Here is a 23,527-nt window from a genome sequence, read left to right as displayed (position 1 = left end):
TCTGCAAAAAATCATTTATATTTAAAAACTACTTTTTATCCTGATAAATTATAATTTAATTTTTAAATATTAAAATAATTTTTAAAATATATATATACAAAATTCCATTTAATCCTCTACTTAATCCTCTACATTATTAGGCATGACTAGTTTAGGATAATATTTCTATTTATTTAATAAAATTTTTTATTTCACATAATATTCGTTTTTGTTGGATAAAATTTATTAATGGTTTTACTTTTCAAAAAAAAAAAAAATGCAAAACCTAAATCACAGTTTTTAAGAGTGTTTTGCTTCAATGGATGCAGCTAATTAGGCTTATCCTGGGAAAAAATGAACTTTAAATTATTATAAAATAGTTGAAAATATTCTGTACACATAACTAAGCAGAAACTATGGCCTGATTTTCTAGAAAAATTAAACTCTCACAAGCAAAAAAAAAAGAAAACCAAAGACTTGCATCACTCATCATAAGCCTAGCAACAGACTCCTCCCACTAGAACCAAAGCAAAAATTGTATCAGATGGAATCCTCCTTCACAAGAACAGGCCTCTTTATTTGCCTAGATTTTCATCACTGCCTATTCTGATACAATCATAAACTTCTAATCGTGTCGACTCGATCGATAACATCCAAAGCTTTGATTCGGTCTATATCGAAGTCGATAACAGGAACAGATGAAGGCCTCCTTATAGGGAAAGGATCTTTTCTACTTTCATTAATGGGAGAATGGCTACTACTCTTGCTCAGCCTATGATGTTTGCTCAATCTTGTTTTTGCAGTGTCAAATTCCTGACTCTTGCTTATCCCAGGTGTCTTCTTCCTCTTGCTTACGTCTCGGAGCATCTCTTGATCTTCAATTGTCAGCATTGGGGATGGAGAGCTTGACTTGTTGGTAGATAACTGAATCATTTTCTGATTAGGCGACCGAATTGGTGATTTAACTGGAGATCTTATTCCACCATTGCTAGCCCTTGCTTGGCTGACAAGATGGTGAAGCCAAACTACCAATTCAAGAATGTAAGCTTCAGTCTTCTCTTTATCTGCATGGTGCAGTGTCTCGATTCTGAGCAAGTCGGTCTGTCCAGCAGGTTTCCTGGTCACCTCCGACCTGAAGAATTTTAATTGGAAGAGCTTAACAAAGATATATAAGAGAAAAAAAGAAGGGAAGGAAAAAAAAATGCACAGAAGTATATGTAGCTCACCCCGTATTTGCCCATTCTCCAACCCAACCGAATCCATGATGAGCTCTGGTTGTCCATCATTCGCGACGACAATAAAACAAGCACAAACGATCAGAAAGTAAGCTAAGACGACAAACATGCATTGTATAGTGAACAAGTAACATGGTAACGAAAAATCTGTTGTTCACATCACAGCCACACCAGAGCATAGTTTCTATTTAACCAAGATTAGTATCAGACTTTTAGGAATTTTATGATGCCCCCACTTAAGGAATTGACAAATGATAAAATTAGATACTAAAACTAAGCACTTTTTTGGCATAGGCAAAGAAAATTAGTAAAGCTATTTTACTTGGTTGTGTTTGCAGCAATTGGAACAAGCCACTGCAGAGTTTTCTCCATTTCAGCTTTGATTTGTGCGACTGTTAGCTGCATGAGTTAAGTTTGAAATGAACAATTAAATCAGTTATAGGCAAGCAATTAAGACCATTTTCTTTGGCTGAAAACCTACTAAAAATAAATCTAAAATATAAAATTCTTTCAGATTAAAAACAAAGGAATACCTCTTCCTTTACATGGAAGGATTGTAATTTTGAGCGGAAGGCAGATTTGACATTGGGAGGAAGCCCTTGATATAAAGAATCCCTTGTATTTGGAGGTACAGAACTTGATCGAGACACCTGATCACTTTCAGATATTAGCTCCAAAAAAGAAATAATTTGATACGATGCATCAACCAGGTGTCGACAATGGTACAATGATTTGATCTCAAATGCTCTTAACTTTAGAAAAATATAAAAATAAAAACCTTAAAAGAAGGTAAAGAATATCAATCACCGACTCACCAGCGTGTCAATTTGAGTGATAATATTTGCGTAATGCAAAGCAAGACCTGCAGAGCCCAATTTTTTCTGACAGCTGGAACCTTTTACTGGTCTATCATCATCTGAAAGTTAATGGGTGAAATATTAAAAATAATAACTATAAAATAATAATGGAAAAAGAAACTCCATTATATTAATGAATCAATGTTTGCCCATAAACTTAAAAGATTTGCTTTTTCCAACCAAAATGGCATCAAGGGATAAGATGTGAAAAGCAGAGAAATGTCCATCTGCAGGAGTTGGACAATTCTTAGAAAATAAAGAGAACCCTCACACCCTATGATTGTAGTTGTCATGTTCACATTTTATGAAATGCTAAATTCAAGGCTTCGTGTTGTTGAATATGTGAATTACCAATAATATTGGTTTCACTATCCATTTGTCTCCAAAATGATTCAACTCGGTTGAGTTTTAAGCCCAGCTACCTTGATAAACCATATTCCTTTTCTCCCCTCTAATTGAAAATTATCACATTGTACACCCATCTATGGTGTTGATTTACTTTATTATTGCAACATCACTAACATTTTCGTTTCAATGGTGTCCAAGTAAAAGCAGGAACAAGGACCTCTCATACAACATTCTTATTCTCCATTGAAAAATATAAATATGAGGCCCATAATAAATATTATCTCGAATCTACCAGCACAACAAGGCTCACATGGTGGATAGAGCTTCAAAAAACACATATACGGAGTCACAAGGCCACACATGGAATGCTTACCAGCACTACCAAAAGCTTGATGGATCTCCAAATGCAAGAAATGGACAATATCTACCAGCTTCTCCATTACCTACGAATAAATGGTCTGATATTATATTGTAATAATATGTACAATTATAAAGAGCAAAAGATTCTCTAGCTATCACTTGGCAAATATGGAAGAGTATAGTCCACCCAATGTCATCTGTGATGGATGCATACTCATGGTAGGATCGGGAAACATAAAAACCAACCAGGTTAAATCTCATATATTAATCACTAGAGCGGTAGAGCCACATCCATAAAAAATATGCACCTGAAGCAATACTGAGGCCTACCTCTTCCAAAATCCTGGACCAAAGTGATTTCTTCTTCAAACTTTTTACATGCTTCCTCTGAGACTTTAACTCTGCCCTCAAAATTGCAAGGCTGTCACCTACATCAACCATGTATACACCCTCAGTAAAATAAAGTTACAAATGATAATATTCATAAAAGAGAAACAGAGTATAACCAGACATCCCTATCCTCACTTAAGACAAAATCTCAACTATGTATAGCATTCTCTAAATGGTGAGCTGTGGCCAGGCCAAGTGCAGCTTAGATTGTAGCCAGACCATAGGGCCCCAAACAAGCATGTTGAAATTTTAAATCCAAGCGCTAGATTAAAAGAAGATGAGCCTCTTAAAATTTAAGGAAACAATATTACCAGCAAGGGAACTGCACATAATTTACTACCATATGATACATACTAAATTTAAGAAACTGTATAACTATTAACAGCAATTTTGATCAGAATTAAGCAAAGCTCAGGAAAGACCATAAAAAGTCTCAAAAATAAGTTCCAGAAATTCAAGCCGTGCCACATTCTAAGATCATCAGCATGATGCTACAAAGGTAGCAGGAATTCCTCACAAATAGAATGTCTCCAGTTATTTCAATGCACTTTGGCCTCAACCAAGAATGCCGTGGAACATCAAAAGTAGAAACAAGTTCTAGAACACCAAATTATGCTGCAATTTTAATATTTATAAATGACATCCCATCCATGTGTGTAGTGTGGGTGCCTGATAAAGGAATACCAGCAAGAGAGAAGTGTACAACTGACACAAATTAGAATGAAAAATGTAAAATGGGTGAAAGGTACAAGGAATTTTATGTGGTTTGGCTATGAGTCTATGTCCAGAGCCACTCATGACTATTCACAACGAAGGAGAAGTTTACAAGCACCTTTACATAGGTTTCCTTTTTATACTGTACCAGAAGGGCTTCATCCCACACTACTCCCACCCATCCACACCTCCCTTTTGCCTGCAGCTTTTAGCATGCAATACCTTCCCTATGTATAAGCTTTTGACCTCAACAACAATGACTCTCTCTAATGAAAGAAATATTAATAAGAGAGGAGTATTCTCAAGATACACGTTTTAAATCTCAGAACACATAGAAAACCCCCTGTAAAAAGGCTCTGAAGCAAAGACGACGCCTAAGAAACCATTTAATGCAAAAGCAAGTCAGTGCCTAATAATAAAGTGCAAATTGTTCTTGCAATTTTCTCTACCAGAAAATACCAAACAAAAGCACACAATCTCTTCAAGCCATTTTCTATCTTTCCTCCTAGAACCCCTGAAAAGAGGGAACAATGATTCAAATTCTGCAGTCAAAGCCCATGATTGCGGAATATACATATAAAAAAACCATTCTAAATATTTCAAGTAATCAAACAATGTTAAAAGAAGTCGTAGATTCCATAAGTAAGCAAGCAAATAAAACGTGTCCCAAAAAGAAAACATAGTTAAGTCTCCATATCTACAACATATTATTAGTAGATGGAACAATCTCTTCTCACAAGCTTCCCCAAAAATAAAAGGACACATAACCAATCCTATTTCCTGCAAATGAAGGAAGGAAAAACAGAAATGTCCACGGATTTGCATGAGTGACATTAATTCTGCATTTGCATCGCGCTCATCTTTCTCCTAATAAAATTATGCTATACAGAAATTGCCTCTAGATCTATACTTCCAGCCATCCATACACTTGAAACTTTCTGAACCATCAGATCTCAGAGGCTCGATAAGAAATCAAATTATCCTACAAACCCCTATGGATGATTGTCCATTATCGAAACTAAAGATGAACAGGTGTTAATAAATGTCTGTTCTTTCCCAACTATCTGTTCTTCAGTCAATAATAAAAACTATTAAAAGAGAAATGCATAAAAATTGAAACTCAAGCTGTTACTTACCTCTTTGAGCAACATTTGAGTTATCATCTTCTTGAAGCTTACGTCGGTAATCTTGTTCGAATCTGTCCAAGGCATGCATTTCATGATATAATTCCTGCAATCAAGAAAAAGAAAAATACATTGTGAGCACATCAGAAGTGTTATCGTGCAATATGATTGTGGGCTTGGGGCAGTTTGTATATCATTAAACTACTGCACGAATAAGCTTTAGTCCCTGTAACTATTTGATGTATTTTGTGGAAGGAAAGAGACAGAAGGATTTTGCGGAAGAAGGATTTCTCTCCACTGTAAATATTAGGTCAAAGTGGCTTATAATACTTCAAACTTTTGGTTTAGTAGGCAATGATTTTTCTATGCATATAAAACTGCATTTCACATTGTTTTTTAACATGATTTCCTGCTTGCTAGCTAGAAGATGATGACTCAGCAATGCAATAGATGACTAAGACTTGTTTCAGAAAGTCTTTCAAAAGTTCAATCAGATACACGTTACCATTGGCTGAGGTGAGAACTGACCAGCTAAGGCTAATCCGCCCTTCCACTATAAGGATGAGACCCAGATAGATACCAAATTGTGGGAGTTAGGGTCCGTATTCTATACAACAAATATGCAAAGGGACGTGTCATCCAAAAGAAAATCACATGCCTTTTGAACAAAGTTGAATAGGACAGATGCACTTCACCTCAGAGAACAATAAAAGCTGGCGACATATAAAGGATTCAACATTTTGGCATATCAACTGCACAAACTGAACAACTAGGAACACAAACAGCAGACCCCCTAGAGACCAGTATACAATTAAAAGGTCGGATGACAAGTACAAAGCTATTCCTGGTGTTTTACTTGATGCATTTGAAATGCAATTATATTTAGTTCCACATATCTTTCACTTGGTAAGAGTGCCCAAGCAAATCTATACCTACATGTACCAACATCATTTTAGTTTCCACTAGCATTTTGGAGTTTGGACAATGGACATTGCCAACACTAACCAAAAATCTTAGCATGTCAAGCATGAATTATATACCAAAAAGTATAAATTTAAAAACAATAATAGCAAACGAAGTTAAAGTCCTTCGTCAGTGAGGATGCACCATTGAAAAAACCAGTTAAGCATCATTCCCCAACTCCGGAAGTTGAAAGCTTTTTTTATTAAATAGGATATATGTATAACCGAACCACATCAAAGTTCAAACAGAAAAGGGAAAGAGAGATAAAGAGTGCCCTAGTGCCTGACACTTCCTGCATCAAGGCTGTAGAAAAGGTCAAAGGTATGCAACCTTCTGTTTCTGTGCTATAAACCCATGACCTCTAGGTCCTGGACACAGTGGAGCAACATTAACATCACTCCAAACCCACCTTTAAAAGGGAATGAAAATAGAAATGGAAAAATGAAGACTGAAGTAAACTCAAATTAAAACAGGGAGTTCATCCAAGCCTTTTCTGCTTACCCTAAAGAAACAAAAAATACTGTCAAACACTACCCTAATTATCACAAAAAGAAGATGCAATGTATGCTAAAGCCATGACCTAAGGCAGCTTGTCTGTACAATAGCAAGTTAGCAACACCGAGTACTCACAGCTGTATATTGAACAAAAGTCATCAATTGCAGCATCATCATATCTGCTTCTTCCTTCAATTGCTTTTCAGGTGTGAGCTCTGAACCCAACCTAACAAGTAGAAATAATAATAAAGAATAAAACGAGAGCCTTATTTGAAAATTGGGAAAAAGTAAGATACTGAATGCGGATGCCATGAGAATTACTTTTCAAAGTATCGCTCCAAGTTGTGCCATTGAGGATCTTTGCAACGATTTCCAAAACGCACCACTTCTCCAGAAAAAACTTTCAATTCTTCTCTGCCAGAATTAGATCAAAATTAGGGTTGAGCATTTGGCCATTTTGGTTTCAACAAAAAAAAATGAAATTGCATTTAAAATTAAAAGCGAACTATATACAATTGGATGGAATTGAACCAAAATAAATAGGCTCCATTTGGTTTTATATATTCAGTTCTTTTATTCAAGTCATATGTAAACATTACAAGTCAATCAGATAGTCATAAATTCAAATAAATATCTAAAAAAAAAAAAAAGTTACAAATAAAATCCATTAACTGATTCAACTCAAAATCACAATCTTTTGAGAATAACTCAAAATCACAAGCAAATAACAAGATCAGTATTATATATTACAGAGGAAAAAGGAGAAAAATGGCCGGAGTTGTGAGCAAGCGGATCTGCTGGGCTGCATTTCTGTCGGTCTTCAGTGCTGCAAACAGGTTTTGTTGCATTGCTGCCAGTAGGAGCTATGAGGAGGTGCTGCAATGCTGAGCCAAGGAAGTGCATGCAGATTCACAACAAATGACAAAGAAAGAAAGGGGAAATAAGGGAGGAGAAAGAAATAAGAAGACGACCAAAACTTGTAAGTTTGTAACTCTTAAGTGGAGAAGTAGAGGAGATGGGAAGAAGAGAACAAAAGACTGAAAAAAAACAGAGAGAAAGGGAGGTGGGCTGCATAGGAAGGTGATGAAGAATGTAGGGTCTGTAAAAAATGTGTTTATAAATGAGGATTTGGATGGCTGAGATTATTTCTAGATAAATGGTTAGTACTGATTTAGGTTTAATGAAAATAAGCAATATAAAAGAAGGCTTAGGCTAGTATCAAACATGGGACCTGGGTGCTCAGGAATTTGCAACTTACCATTTCGCCACATAAGAGAAGTTGCAATAACTTTTCCTTTGTATTATATTTATTTAGTTTGCATAGTTTTAGATCTTTTTTTCTCCCAAAACCGAACTAAATAAACCAAAATACATGAAAGTTAAAAGTGAACTGAACCAAATTTCTTTAAACACCAAACCAAATTTTCCAATTAATTCAATTCGGTCAGTTTTTCCGGTTTGAATCAAATACTGGTCACCGCTAATCAAAATTGCTTAATATTTCCTCTTCAGATATCTACTATTAAAGCTATAGCAAATAAAACATGAGTGAAATAAATTTTCAAATTGATATAGCTGCATTGCGTACCTCTTGTCAGCAGCAGCAATTCTCAAGAGTTCTTCCATATCTCTTGATATTAAATTTTGCACCCCTTCCGAGGGAAGCACAACCTCTTTTAGATGCTTAATATTTTCTTTTGAAAGGGACTGCATCAGATTGAAACCCTTAACAATTGTATTAGCAACTTCAAACGCCAAAATTGAAATTTTATTCCCTTTTGTTGTCACTCCCGAGGTAAAACCACTGCTGAGATTTAAATTCGTCATGCTACTCCCAAGTGTGTCCAACACTTCCACTGCCTTCCCAAGCCCAGCAGTCCCAGCTCTGCCCAAAAGTGAGCTCACTTCTGAAACCTGTAAACAAAAACAACTCAAACAACTCGGTGATTCAATTAGATAATAGCAGAACAAGCATATTTGCAGAACATCAATTGCCAGGCTGCATGATAAATTGCAGAATACCAACCATGGCAAATACATGCAGATTTTGCTCCCAAAGACTCTGAAGAAACAGAATGGTGGTTTAAAACATATAACTTCATCTTGGAGGTCTCAGTTTCAAACTGCAACTATGTGACCCAAGAACTACCAAGTACATAACATTCTCTCATTCTATTTTATAGAAAGTAATAAATCATCAATAACAGTTTTGAAGAATTACAATTGCAACCATCAGTCCAAGCATTACAGCCATCTAATGCCCCCAAAGAAGTGAAAAACCCAAGGCAATCACATAGCCAAGTTTCATAGAAACATAAATCATGGGCCCATTTGTTCAACCAAGGTCATCGTAGGACCGGATATTTCAAAAGTCGAGTCAATCAACTGTATTTGCATAAAATTTACTGTAACCTAACCATAGTTATCAAAGGCAAAATGTGCACTATTGCGCTAAGGGCTTAGCCTAGAGCCCTAGACACAAGACGTAGGCGTGCACCTGGGTGAAATAAAGTGCAAAATTAAAAGAATAATAATAAAAAAGTTAATAAATATGAATAATATCAAAATTCAAATAGCACAAGATAATTATTTAAATTTATTTGCTTTCGTGGTCATAAAAAATTTTATTAACATAATAAAATTTTGTCACAAATCACATACATTTATTGATTATCTTTATTAAATAATATAATACTAAGAAAGTAATTAAAAAGGCAATCATACTCTTATTTCATGCTAATTTTACAAAATAAAAAGAAAAGATATTAATAATCAAGCTTTAGAAAAAAAAATGAAAGAACTTAATTTCTGTTGACTTATTTACTAATCCTAGCTGATTCTAAAGATTTGATTTGATCTAATTAGGATTCTTAATTATCTCTGTAATTATTATTTGATTATTTGCTTCCTGTTTAGATATGATTCTCTGTGTATAAATAGTCATGTAGACCAATTGTAAAGATTAAGAGTGAAATACAAGAATACTCAAAATTTTCCCTAAAATTCTTCATGGTATCAGAGCCTTTTTCTGATTTTTTGGGTCTAAATTCAATTTTTCCTCTTTAGGGTTTTAAAACCCTAGATCTACCTTTTTGGTACTAACCCATTTAGGAGCCTCTCAATCTCTCACTGCCGGCACCAGGAGAACCGCCGGACTGCTGCCGGCCGATCGACCAGCTCCGACGCCGGAAAAGCCTGCGCGTGAGGCTCACGCGCCACCCCTTCCCGGCGGCGTGACCCTTCCCGGCGCGTGACCCGTCGCTTCCCAGCGCGTAACCCATCATCTGTCACTGCTTTGCTGCTCCGATCACTCCAGCGACGATTCCGATCATCTTCCGACCTTCCCGTGCTGCTACCCGGTCTTTTTGGTGAATCGATTGGGCTCTCTTGTGTGTACAACCTTGGATACTTCCTATTCTGTTACAGTTTATAAACATTTACCATGGCAGAAGGTAAAAGGGTGTCAATGACAGAAGGTAAAAGGGTGTCAATAGCAGAAGGTAAAAGAGTCTCGATTCCTAACTCTGATTCCTCATTCTTTAGTGCCACATCTGACTTTGTAAAGTCAGGTAATGCTTCATCTCTTCATAATATTCCATGGATTATCGATTCTGGTGCGAATAGACACATGACAGGTTCTTCTAAAGGTTTTCTCAATTATTTTCCCTCCCTAACCAAAGATAGTGTCAAAATTGCTGATGGCTCTCTTACTCCCATATCCGGAACAGATTCTGTTATTTGTACATCCAATATTCAATTATCATCTGTCCTCCATGTTCCCCACTTTCCTGTCAACCTTTTATCTGTTAGTGCTATCACCAATGCCCTTAATTGTAAAATTGAATTCTTTCCTGATCATTGTGTTATTCAGGATCTTCACACAGAAAAGAGGATTGGCAATGGTAGACTGCATGATGGCTTATATATGTTGGAGGGTGATCCAGATTCTTCGATATCTCAAGCCTGTTTTGGAGAAAATAAGGATGTCAATCAAGAAATAATACAGTGGCACAGACGGTTAGGGCATCCATCATTCTTTGCCTTAGAAAAACTTTATCCTAATTTGTTTGCTAGAACTCAATTTGATTCTCTATTTTGTGATGCTTGTGAATATGCTAAACACACTAGAACATCATATCCTTTGAGTCATAATAAAAGTCAAATTCCTTTTGCGACTATTCATTCTGATGTTTGGGGGCCTACTCAAACTGTCTCCTTGTCTGGTAATCGATGGTTTGTCACCTTTATTGATTGTTGTACTTGAATGACTTGGGTCTATTTGATTAAAGCTAAAAGTGATGTCTTTTCTTGTTTTCAATCCTTTCATAAGATGGTTTGTACTCAATTTGATACTAAGGTGAAAATTTTGAGAACTGACAATGGAAGAGAATACATGGATAGTAGCTTTTCTGCTTATTTGGAGAGTAATGGGATAATACACCAGACTAGTTGTCCTTATACTAGTGCTCAAAATGGCGTTGCTGAGAGGAAAAATAGGCATCTATTGGAGGTAGCTCGATCTCTTATGTTCACCATGAATCTACCCAAAGCATATTGGGGAGATACAATTCTTGCATCTGCTTATCTTATCAATAGAATGCCTCTCAAGACCCTTGACTTTATGAGTCCTTTGGCGGTTCTACAAGGGAAGAATTCATATGTTGTTCCACCAAAAGTATTTGGGTGTGTTTGCTTTGTCCATACTAGGACGGCAGGAAAACTGGATCCCAAGGCCCTTAAATGTGTGTTTGTTGGGTATTCTCCAACACAGAAAGGATACAAGTGTTATCATCCTCCCTCTAGGAAATACTTCGTTAGTATGGATGTTACCTTCCGAGAAACTGAACCCTACCCACTCACCTCTTCAGGGGGAGAATAATGAGCAAGAAGAGGTGATCCCGAATTCTGTGATTCTGAATGATATGGTTCAACTAGAAAGTTTGAGTTCTAGTAGACAGGGGGAGATGTCCAATCAGGGAGAGAGAACTGGTCGTTTGGACAAGCCAGATTTGAGAAGGTATTCAAGGAGAGACAAGGCAGAAGAAGCCATTATGCAGTCTACTCAGAGTCAAGAATCTTCTCCTGGTGAGTTACCCAGTCATGAATCTTCTTCTGATGAGTTACCCACAACTCTTTCTTCTGGTGAGTTACCCACAACTCTTAAATGTTTTAATGACTTAGATAAACCTATTGCACAAAGAAAAGGGGTCAGATCTTGCACTAAACACCCTATTTCTAACTTTGTTTCTTATGAATCTTTATCTCCTTCCTATAGAGCCTTTGCCTTGTCTATTTCCTCTGTGTCTATTCCACAGGATTGGAAGAAAGCTTTTGCAGATCCTAAATGGAAGAAAGCAATGATTGAAGAGATGAAAGCATTGGCTAAAAATGAGACTTGGGAGCTTGTCACTCTCCCACCTGAGAAGAAACTCGTTGATTGTAAATGGGTGTTCACAGTGAAACACAAAGCTGATGGCACAATTGAACGGTTTAAGGCCAGATTGGTTGCTAAAGGATTCACCCAAACCTATGGAGTGGATTACCAAGAGACATTTGCCCCAGTTGCAAAAATGAACTCAATCAGAGTTTTGTTATCTTGCGCAGCCAACTTGGACTGGGACTTGCAACAGTTTGATGTGAAGAATGCTTTCCTCCATGGAGATTTAGAGGAAGAAGTGTTCATGGAAATTCCTCCTGGGTTCGCTGATGAGAAGACACAAGGAAAGGTATGCAAGTTAAAAAAGGCTTTGTATGGGCTAAAACAATCTCCCAGAGCTTGGTTTGACAGGTTTAGCAGAGCCATGTTGTTCTTTGGTTACCAACAAAGCAATGTTGATCACACTCTGTTTATCAAACATCATAAGGGTAAGATCACCCTTCTTATTGTGTATGTTGATGATATAGTGGTGACAGGTGATGACAAAGAGGAAATGGCTCAACTAAAGAGGTTGTTGGCCCAGGAATTTGAAATCAAAGATCTGGGAAAACTGCAATATTTTCTAGGTATCGAGGTGGCTAGATCAGAAAAAGGAATTTTCATCTCCCAAAGAAAGTACATTCTGGATCTTTTGGAAGAAACTGGTATGATGGGGTGTAAACCAGCAGAATCTCCCATTGAAAGCAATCACAAGCTGAATGCAGGAACTGGTGAGTCCGTGGATATTGAAAGATATCAAAGATTGGTAGGAAGGTTGATTTATCTCTCACACACTCGACCGGATATAGCCTATGTTGTTAGCTTAGTCAGCCAATTCATGCATGACCCTCGCGAGACTCATATGCAAGCTGTACTTCGCATCTTGAGATACCTAAAGTCTGCGCCAGGGAAAGGGCTTCTTTACTTCAAACATGGTCACCTCCGAATTGAAACTTTTACAGATGCAGATTGGGCAGGATCTCTCGATGACAGGAGATCCACCTCTGGCTACTGCACAGTTGTGGGGGGAACCTTGTCACCTGGAGGAGCAAAAAACAAAGTGTTGTTGCTCGGTCAAGTGCGGAAGCAGAATACAGAGCAATGGCCCAAGGAGTATGTGAACTCTTATGGTTGCAGAAGTTATTGGAAGAGTTGAGATTGTTCGAGAGAGACAAGATAACCTTGTATTGTGACAATAAAGCTGCTATAAGTATAGCACAAAATCCAGTCCAACATGACCGAACCAAGCACATTGAAATTGATCGGCACTTCATTAAAGAAAAATTAATAGACGGTATCTTGAGCCTAGTTCATGTGACTTCTACGGGGCAACTTGCGGATGTGTTTACTAAAGGACTTAACAACAAGATCTACCATAATTTGATTTGCAAGTTGGGCATGTGTGACATCTTTGCACCAACTTGAGGGGGAGTGTTGACTTATTTACTAATCCTAGCTGATTCTAAAGATTTGATTTGATCTAATTAGGATCCTTAATTATCTCTGTAATTATTATTTGATTATTTGCTTCCTGTTTAGATATGATTCTCTGTGTATAAATAGTCATGTAGACCAATTGTAAAGATTAAGAGTGAAATACAAGAATACTCAAAATTTTTCCTAAAATTCTTCAATTTCATTTTCATCTAATCAAAAAAATTTACAAGTTTAAGTGCATATGTCTTAAATAAATTAATTAATTTGCTTAACTTTTAATATTAAAAATATTAGATAGAAGGGCAGCATGCCGGCAATAAAAGAAGAGGAGGAAAAAGAACCTGATCTGTGATTTTTCTAGCAACATGCAATAGAGAAGATAAGTTTTTTCTCCTACTTCCTCCTCTTCTTCTTTTTCTTCCCTGTCCTGTTGCTGCTGTTATAAGGTGGTAGGACAATTTTATATATATATATATATAAGATCAAGATGCCGCAAGTGTGCCTCATCCACACCTGGTATCTGGCGCTCCTAGTGCACATAGGCCACATCGCCCACTTGGGGTTATGCAGGGCTACGGCCCAGGCACCTGGTGCCCCTTCTACCATACCTTTCATAACACTGAATTTAACATGTTTGCTTATACTAATGTTTTAAGTTACTACATACCTGTTGATGCCTATAGTTAGACTATGGTAATGGCACTTAATCGAGTAAAGGATATCTATATGTTGTGGGCATGACAATGGTCTGTGTTGACCATCTATAGCACCAACAGTCTCATGATGATGGAACAATTCACTTCGGCTTGGAATAGATAGAAATGAAGCAGCTAGCAAAACCTCTAAGAAGCATCCTCCAATCCAAAATTGAAGTCACAGAGAAGGATACTTGATTGTTAGGGTTTTTGCTACATAGAAATAAGAAGGATATATGCATTTTGAGCTCAACTCCCATAGAAGGAGAAAGAGAGATTTGATCAGATGAAATTTGGTGCCAAAATGCGTACCTATTCAAATATTTAGGTTCTATTATTCAGAAGAATGGTGAAATAAATAAGGATATAACTAATAGGATCAAAACAAGATAGATGAAATGGAGAAGTGCAACAAGTGTGCTATACCTAACAAAATGGCAGGTAAGTTCTATAGAACAATAGATGTATGGGAGTGAACATAGGGCATACAAGGTACAATATATGCATAATATGAGTGCAGTAGAAATGTGGATGTTAAGATGGATGTCTAGTAACACGATAATGGATAATATTAGGAATGATCACGTCTATCAGTGTGCACCTAACACACATTGGGAAAAAAATGAGTGAAGATCGATTAAGATGGTTCGTTATAGCCAACATAAAATATCAAATGCCCCAGTACAGACTTGTGATAAGTTAGTTGTGCAAGAAGTTAGAAGGAAAAAAGAGACCTAAAATGTCGTGGAGCAGTATCATAATATTTAAAATTTTCAGATATTGGTGAGGAATTGGTTTCAAATAAAATTGAACAGCAAAAAATTGTCCCATATAGCCAGTAAAAACTAGTTTGGGATTAAGGCCTAATTACTATTTTTTCAGCAAAGTAGCAGCCTATAGAACTCTATTAGTCTTAAACTTTCATCAAGATGCAACTTTCTTTTTTGCTTTACGTGTCTCACGCACTGTTGCATCATTGGAAAGAAAGACAATTTCCAAGGCTACTTTGGGGACGTCAATCAGCCATGAAAGGTTTTACCTTAGCAAAAATGGTCATGGCTTTATTATTTAGACTCCATGGCCATCTACAAGTACCTTTGATGATTCTAGGGCTTTAAGCTTGTCACACCAATCTCCAATTACTCTAAATTTTATGTTGAGCCTCATATCATCATAAGAATTATTCTAAGTCAAAATCAGCTGGATTGGAATCGTCACTGGCCTACCTTATCCTACGAGAATACGTTATCACTAAAAGGAGAATAAGAAATTGTATAGGGAAAAGAGTAGAATAAGAAGATATAACTAAGAATTAGTTAGGGAAAACCAAAGGTGTAACGTCCACCGCTTGGGACAAATTTATACATAGGTTGGAAATGGAAAATTGAAAGTGCACATATAACCTTGGTCCATCTACTAGAGATAACTTTGGTTAATCATTTTGAGCCACGTAAAAAAATAATTCCAAAGTTATTTTGATTGGACTGTTATAATTTGTATCAAAGCCATCTTGAATTAGAAAATTGTGTGGAGCTAGTAGATCTACAAGGAAAGGAGCTACTTACAGGACAAAGTAAAGCCGCTCGAGTCACTTGCAAACCATAATTCACGAGGGTTCAATCCTGAGTTACCAAGTATACTTGATATGGCATAGAAAGATTGAGATAAGAATGTCGCAAAATTAAGTGAGAGAATGTAACATCTTGGCCACCGCTTAGAACAAATTCCTACATCAATTGGGATTTGGAAATGAAAAATTGAAAAGGTATATACAACCTTGATCCAGCTACTAGAAATAACTTGGCTAAACTATTTTGGCTCTAGTGAAAAGGGGTTTAAAAGTTCCAATTGGAGCTAGACTATTAGAGAAGGTAGGTTAAGTTGTGGTAATAATTACTCTTATCACTGAATTAACTGTCTATTTGCTAGAAAGGATCACTCCAAGAAAAATTAAGATTGTATTATTTCCCCACTCTAATCTCTCTCATCTAAGTTATGTTTCTTTCTCTATTTCTTTTCTTCTTCTATTCCTATCATTTTCTTTCTCTATTTCTCCCTAATCTACTCCTTCCTACAATAGGAAATATTGCTCCATAACATCATAGTTTCAAGGCTCTTCCATTCTTCTATGGCTTGGAACTTTTCACGTTAACCCCCAATCACTATGAAAACTTATGCCAAGTCTCATATCACTCTAAGCAATGATCCCAAGTCAAAATTGACTAGTTTGGACTCTCCATACTAGTAATTAGCCATTCAAAGCTTTTTATGTCTTCAAAGTTTCGTAACTTGTTGCATTAGACTTTATTTGCTCTGAGATTTTATGTTGTGCCTCGACAGCTTAAGTGTTGAAGTACCAAAACCTAAAATCGACCAAGAATGTTTCCCCAATGTTGAAATATGGAGAAGTTATCACAAGCTCGCTATAGCTGCCCAAGGCATTTTAGCAAAGTCCAAGACCTAATGTCTCATCGAGTTTATTTTCGATTGCTTTGAGCTTCAAACGCTTAACACGAAAATTGGAAAAGGGATTACCAATAGACAAAAATCAGCCAATAGGAGTCATCACCTAGTCAATGTTGAAGTTGTCTTACAGGGCTTTACATGAATGTGAGATCTCTCAAAACTTGGACCAAGGTTTTAATATGTCAAGAAGTATAGTGAAATCCGCCAATATCTCTTTGCCCTCTGTTAAAATGGCCAAGGCTAATAAATGCCTTGTTGATTGCTTCACAATGACCTCTAGACTTTGAGATCAGAAGGTGCAAAAATGGGTTCCTCTTGCCACAAAACTTAAATATATGCCAAGTTAATGCCTAAGAGCTATATCTAACGAGAAATCAACAACAAGATTCATGCACACTTAGAAATTGGCAAGACAAAGCTTAAGCCATCATGGTCATATTCCGAGTCTTTTGTGCTAAGTGTTAACCCTAGCAACTCTTGCATCCCTCATGTCTGCTTCTATTGCCTTAGGCTTAGTTTTTTGGCCAAGTGCCAACAATATTCTTTGGTCAATGAGCTAATCATTTTAACTACATTATCAAATGAAAAAAACTAATTGGTTGAAACTCAAGACAATAAGAAAACTAAACTCCATGCACAACTTGACAGGGGATACGAAAGTATCACATGATGGATACGAAAGTATCACATGATTATGAAAATCATGTGATTGATTAGAAAAAATCCATGAGTTGATTGATGCTTGTATAAAGGAGTGATTCGCGTTCTATTGATAGTATGCCATATACATCTTGTATCCTACACTATAAATATGGACTTTTATGTATTAAGCTATGTTACTTGCACTCGGTTTTGAGCAAAAAAAATGGATGGGTATCCATGTGTTAGACTTGTAAGCTCCTAAATGGAAAATATGGGAATATGAATAAAATTTTAGACACGACGGATAAATTATGTAAATAACATAAACAAAATCAACAAAAACAATAAGCATATCTTTCTATACAAAATAGTTTAATGACACTAAAAAAAATAATTAGATTTATTTTTTAAAACAAAATAAGATTAAAAATGAAAAAAAAAAACCCTATAATTGAGAGTAGGCCTTGTAACTTTAGCCCATTTAGAAGTTATTAAGGTTATCACACAACAACCAATAATAAACAACCACCAAAAACACAACAGCCTTTATCATCATGCAGAGAAAAGCAAAGCCACAACGTCAACCTTTTCTAAGTGGTTGCTTGCAATGACATTTCCAACTTAATAGAAGTGTGCTAGACAACCAACTCAAGGTGAGGAATGTACTATATCCCTACCCACTTCTTGACTTCATTATCCATTATAAAGAATATATACCAAGAAGTAACCTTCTACAATTTATCAAAAACCTTTCATATACTCTCCCGCTGTTTGTTTCAAATCCTTCCAGCCAAAGAAACTAGCTTGTTGAACTAGTTTTTCAAAGTTTGAACTTTTGAGAAGCACCAAGTTTTCTTGACCACTTTTTCATATTTGTTGCTTATGAATTTTGAGGACTTTCAAGAAAAAAAAAGGAGGGTTCAAGGTTACAGAAATGTGGTTAGCTTCATACAATTTTGAATATTTGATTAAAGAGGAATAATAGGATATCTAATGGTCAAGTTCAACTTGCTAAAAGTTAATAAAGAAAGAAAACTCCAGCAGGATTAAGCAAAGCCACAACTTTGACCGTTTCTAAGTGGTTGTTTGCAATGACATTTCCAACTTAATAGAAGTGTGCTAGACAACCAACTCAAGGTGAGGAATGTACTATATCCCTACCCACTTCTTGACTTCATTATCCATTATAAAGAATATATACCAAGAAGAAACCTTCTACAATTCATCAAAAACCTTTCATATACTCTCCTGATGTTTGTCTCAAATCCTTCCAGCCAAAGAAACTAGCTTGTTGAACTAGTTTTTCAAAGTTTGGACTTTTGAGAAGCACCGAGTTTTCTTGACCACTTTTTCATATTTGTTGCTTATGAATTTTGAGGACTTTCAAGACAAATAAAAAGGAGGGCTCAAGGTTACAGAAATGTGGTTAGCTTCATGCAATTTTGAGTATTTGATTAAAGAGGAATAATAGGATATCTAATGGTCAGTTCAACTTGCTAAAAGTTAATAAAGAAAGAAAACTCCAGCAGGATTACTATTAAAGAAACAAAATAAAGGCAAAAGATGATCCAATGCTTTAGTTGATGCCACCAACCTTGTATTCATGCTTGATACTTCCTCAAACCAAAGTAAAATCACAAAGATCACATAAAATCAATTCTATATTTTCCAATGCTATTAGTATATTCCCTTAAGGGTAAATAATTATTAGTCTCTAGGTTTGCCAATATAATTAATTGGTCCCTTTATTTTCAAAACTCAATTAGTAAATACATCATGTTTAATTCTGTTAATCTCCCAAGCCGTCGATACAAAATTAACTCTAAATTTCCATTAGTCAATGACAATGGATAAGGTCAAATGAGAGACAACTAATTTTTCTTCCAAAACTAACCTTTCTTCACAAAACATATTCATTCATCCCCAAAATACCACTACCTATTTAATCCCTTATTATTCTTGTTCAAACCCCCTATTTGTTCACATTACCATATTGTACAAACATAAACCAAACAACATAGTAAATTAGAAAAAGAAAACAACAGGAACATTTCAAGACTACAGTTTTATAGGCAAAATTTAGTAGCTTGATAGATAAGGGTATTGCTAGAGCATGGACTCCCGTGTCTCCCAGGTGCACTCTTCCATATTATGGTGATCCCAAAGGACTTTCACCATCGGGATTTCCTTGTTTCTTGTTTCTTGTTTCTCAGCTTCCTGATCTGCGTGTCTATGATCCGCACTGGCTGCTTAACATAAGTGAGATCTCCTAGGATCTCCACATCAGGCTCATTAAGAACCTTGCCCGGATCTGACACTATAATACCCGGCTAGACCCCGGCATCGGAATTCCTATCTTCCGGAAACAAGCCATCCCTCATAAGATCCACATGAGAGCAGATAGACAATCAGGTACAATGCAAAGCACAAGCACTGGTGCCGCACCAAGCTAGGGTTTTGAGGTGGAAAATTTGGTTTAAGACTTTAAGTTGAACCTTAAGTGCCATTTAAGTTTTGACTCCACAAAACTTGAACGTAGAGTTTATGTTTTTGGAATATTTAGATGGGATTTTAATGACGACATAAAATTACTGATTGTTTTGATACTCAGAGTGATGGATTAAAACTTTGTTAAAAAAAAAAAAGAGCAACAAAAGACGTTGGAGTTTAAGAACTAAATAATTATTTACCTTTCCTTTAACCCAGAGCTAAATAGGGCCTTAAGTTCAAAGAAATTTCAATTTGGGGATTCCAAACAAATTATGAGTGCAATTTGAATAGTGGTAGAACTGTATATTTTGTGATTCCTTCAATTTTAAGAGGTGTTTTTGGTAATTTAAGACAATTTTATGTCTTCTAAGAGGCTTCGGTGTTCATTGCTCAAGTTCAAACTATGTTTGGAATTTTCCTACTTACAATCACAAGAAATATTGAGGAAAGGAAAAGTATACTGTATCTGTAAGAACCAATGCATTTTAATTATTTTCTAGAGTTTGAAAGTGGAATATTAAGTATTTAGTTCTAGTTTAAACTATTGCAAAAAGGACCCAACTCAACTTTGCGAATTTACATTCTCTACTGTGATTTACAATTCCCTGACTTAAAATGTGTAAATTGTTCAGAGAAAAGCACAGAAGATATAAATGGTGTGACAAATTATTCTTAGGTAGATGCTCGGTGACTGACAAAGAATTGACTGGTTTGCAGCTGAAGTTTCCAATTTATAAACCCTAGTTCCCCACAAAGACAACCACAATACATGCTCTTCCTTTCAACTAAATAATTGTCATTGGAGAAGTGGTTTATACATAAGCATGAAGTTACCAACAACAAGCATATCAGCAACAACAGAATGATGAGATTGCAGTCAAGTTTTTTTTTTTTTTTAAAAAAAAAAAAAAAGACACATGCTCATCTCTGCACTTCAGTTTTTATTCTCCATGGCCAAGAATCACATGTAACTTTCTTAAAACAAAAATTCAGGATACTGATCCAATTTACTGCAATTTTTAAATTGCAAAACCATGTTCAGAAAAACAAAAGGGGGAGAAACAAATAACAAGAAAATTTTAAGGAAAGAGAGATAGAAAGAGATCGAATTTTCTACTTTTACTGTCAGATGTTAAAATTTTAGACATTAAGTTAGTAGTGATTGAGAACAGTCCCATGGTTTTAGCATTATAAAAATTTAAGTGATTTCACCTTTTAACATCTTCCATTCTAATGGATTCAGTTAGGAACTTGAGTCAGAATGTTTCAGCAGCAACAACGTAATAGGAGACTATACAAAACTAAAAGGATGTATATCAAAAAACCCTCTAATAGTACATCTTGCATAATAGAACAACAGATTCTTGCTTAAAATGTAACAAGGCAAAGCTAAAAGCCAAAAGACAATGAAGCAAGTAAAATATAACTTGAATCACAAGTATTATTCAAATAACATGTACACATACCTTTGCAACAGCTGCCTGCTTAGACTTGGTTGATCTAGATTTATTTGATAGAGCCCTTGACAAACGAGGAATGCCATCATCAATATCATCCGCACTCATCCCATACGAAGGAACTGCATTTACCTCTGGAAATGAAAAGGGTTCTCTTACTTGCTTATTTTCCACATTCTCCCCTACTGGAGATGTAGTCGTATTGCTACTTATTTTCAATTCACGAGACTGATAAACCAAGCCTGAGGCATTAAAATGTCCATTCACATGCGGAAAGCCTCCACTGGGAGCATTATCTACAGTCGAACTCCTCGAGCAAAGCCCGCCCATTGCGATGATCACTGTGAAGATTAGACTTCAACTTTTGCCCCAAGTTTCCATGCAAAAACCAAGAAGCTAGTTTATTTACAAGGATTACAAAAATCCTTGAACACCCTTTGGAATATACCGCAGAATTTATCTATATCACTTCGAATCCAAAAATGCAGTCTCTTGCCGCATCAAAATTACCACAGTACCAATTTTGATCACCATTGGAACTCCAATCCATTAACACCGAGTCACCAGCACTGCAAATCAATGAAACAGCCAGCACATAAATAGCCACTAATATACCAAAGAGAGAAAGAAAAGCAAAATAAAGTAAGTATCAAAATTAGGAAAAGACAAAGAATACCCAGTTCAAAATATGAGCAGAAAAAGCAGAAATTAAGAATAAAAATCCACATCAAACGCAATTTAGATAAGCAGCCGATAAAAACAAGAAAAACCCACAAACCACAGCCAAGTGCAAGGATAAATCAAGACTACTATAGCAAATTAGGATATACTTAAAAACAAAACAGTACAAAATAGATAGATAAAGCTTACCAGGTCGTGATAGAAATCTGAGAAAAGATAGCAGAGATTCCCGTTCGTGTTTGTTTCTAATAAAGACAGAAGCAGACCCAGATAGAGACACAACTAGAAAGAGAGAGAGAGAAAGAGAGATCAGAAAATGCATAAACAAAAATTGAAACTTTAGAGAGAGATAGAGAAGGGAAAATGACAGAGAAGCGAGAGGGAAGAAGAGAAGCTGAGAAGGCGCAGAGAGAAAGAGTGTAAGATTGGTGTCAGCCCCTCTGGCACTGTCAAAACCAAATCACACACATTGCAAGCAGAGAGAGAGAGCGAGAGAGAGATTGTAGTCAAAACCCCAAACCTAATACACTTCACACTTCTCTACTACTTAACCATGGTTTACTGGTTTTGCTGTTTCCACATTGTCCACTCTCATCGTTGGCGCGTGGATTACACGTACTATGCACTCTCTTTTTCTCTTTTTTAAAGTAAAAGCCTTTTTTAACATTATTTTTTATATCTATTCGGAAATCTTTTTTTTTAAGTGAAAAAAAAGCATGGAAAAAAAGGAAATATTCTTACTTTATTGTTTTTTTCTCTTATTTGGATAAAAAGAAATAGGAGTAAAAATAAATTTATCTTTCTAATGATTTAAAAAAGAAAAGAAAAGAAAATAGATAGATTAAAAAATTATAGCAAGTTTATAATTTTAACTTTTGTATTTGGAAAATATTTAAAAAATAGAGTAAGTGTAAAATTTAATTAATATAAAATATTTTTTAATAAAAAAATAAGCTAACTTAAAGAAAATTTAGTTCTCTTTCTTTAATTAAAAAATAATAATTTTCATATTTTGAGAATTTTATTAATTTTATGGATAAATTTGTTAATATATTTTATTTTTAAATTAAAATTAAATAATAAAAAATAAATTATTTTATGAGAAAAATATTTTTAATAAAAAATATTTTTTAAATATAAATTAATTTTCATAAAAAATATAACTTTTTTTAAATTAAAATTAAAAATCGATGAAATACAGTCAGATATATCTTTTAGATTTATCGAAATACACTTATTACTAAATTAAATATCTTTGTAAATGTAGCGTTAAATTTTATTTTTATCATTTTCCTTGATTCGATGAATATGTGAAGAAATCCAAGAAGAGCATATTAACTAGAGTTCAACTTGTAATGGAGATGTTCTTATTTAAATTTCAAGTCAATATTGGATAACCAAAAAAAAGTATTGACTCTACGACAATAATTGCAGATGAGATAAGAGAAAATTATTATATTGAGAAATCTACAATTTCTAATCCATTCATTACACATCTCAAAGTTGTTTAGCAGGAGATTAGCCCAATGAAAATTTAAATCAATTAGGTATTTGCCTTAGTTTATAAATTTTTAAAATAAATTTATCTAGTCATTTATATTTTTGTTTCTCATCAAATTAGTCAAAATGTGAGAAATTTATTATTTTGTTCTTATTATAATATAACTCATTGATTAGTTTTTTAATTTTAAAAAATATATTAAAATATTTATAAAATTTTAAATATTTAATTTTTATAGTATAAAAAAATTAATATTAATTGATCTTCTAATTTTATA

General features: G+C 35.2%; 1 protein-coding gene across 2 annotated transcripts; it reads right to left on the bottom strand.

The window, feature by feature from the left end:
• Positions 1-324: 324 nt before the first annotated feature.
• On the bottom strand, positions 325-22,277 carry LOC110609053 (protein PSK SIMULATOR 1). 2 transcript variants are annotated; one of them, XM_021748368.2, is made up of 13 exons: positions 21,939-22,277; positions 21,078-21,637; positions 8,054-8,379; positions 6,787-6,879; positions 6,601-6,691; positions 5,020-5,113; positions 3,110-3,207; positions 2,793-2,862; positions 2,030-2,130; positions 1,748-1,864; positions 1,537-1,613; positions 1,206-1,250; positions 325-1,111 (listed from the first exon to the last, which is right to left on the bottom strand). In XM_021748368.2, exons 2-13 carry the CDS (start codon positions 21,396-21,398, stop codon positions 595-597), a joined length of 1,950 nt encoding a protein of 649 aa, XP_021604060.1. In that variant the 5' UTR covers positions 21,399-21,637; positions 21,939-22,277; the 3' UTR covers positions 325-594. The 2 variants fall into 2 exon arrangements, with proteins under 2 accessions (XP_021604060.1, XP_043810270.1); XM_043954335.1 differs by lacking the exon at positions 21,939-22,277 and adding an exon at positions 21,745-21,873.
• Between the last annotated feature and the right edge of the window lie 1,250 nt (positions 22,278-23,527).

Source organism: Manihot esculenta, chromosome 2 (assembly GCF_001659605.2).
Source record: "Manihot esculenta cultivar AM560-2 chromosome 2, M.esculenta_v8, whole genome shotgun sequence".
NCBI classification, from domain to species: domain Eukaryota; kingdom Viridiplantae; phylum Streptophyta; class Magnoliopsida; order Malpighiales; family Euphorbiaceae; genus Manihot; species Manihot esculenta.
Note: the sequence above shows the minus strand (reverse complement) of the source record. Positions and strands in the feature narration are given on the sequence as shown.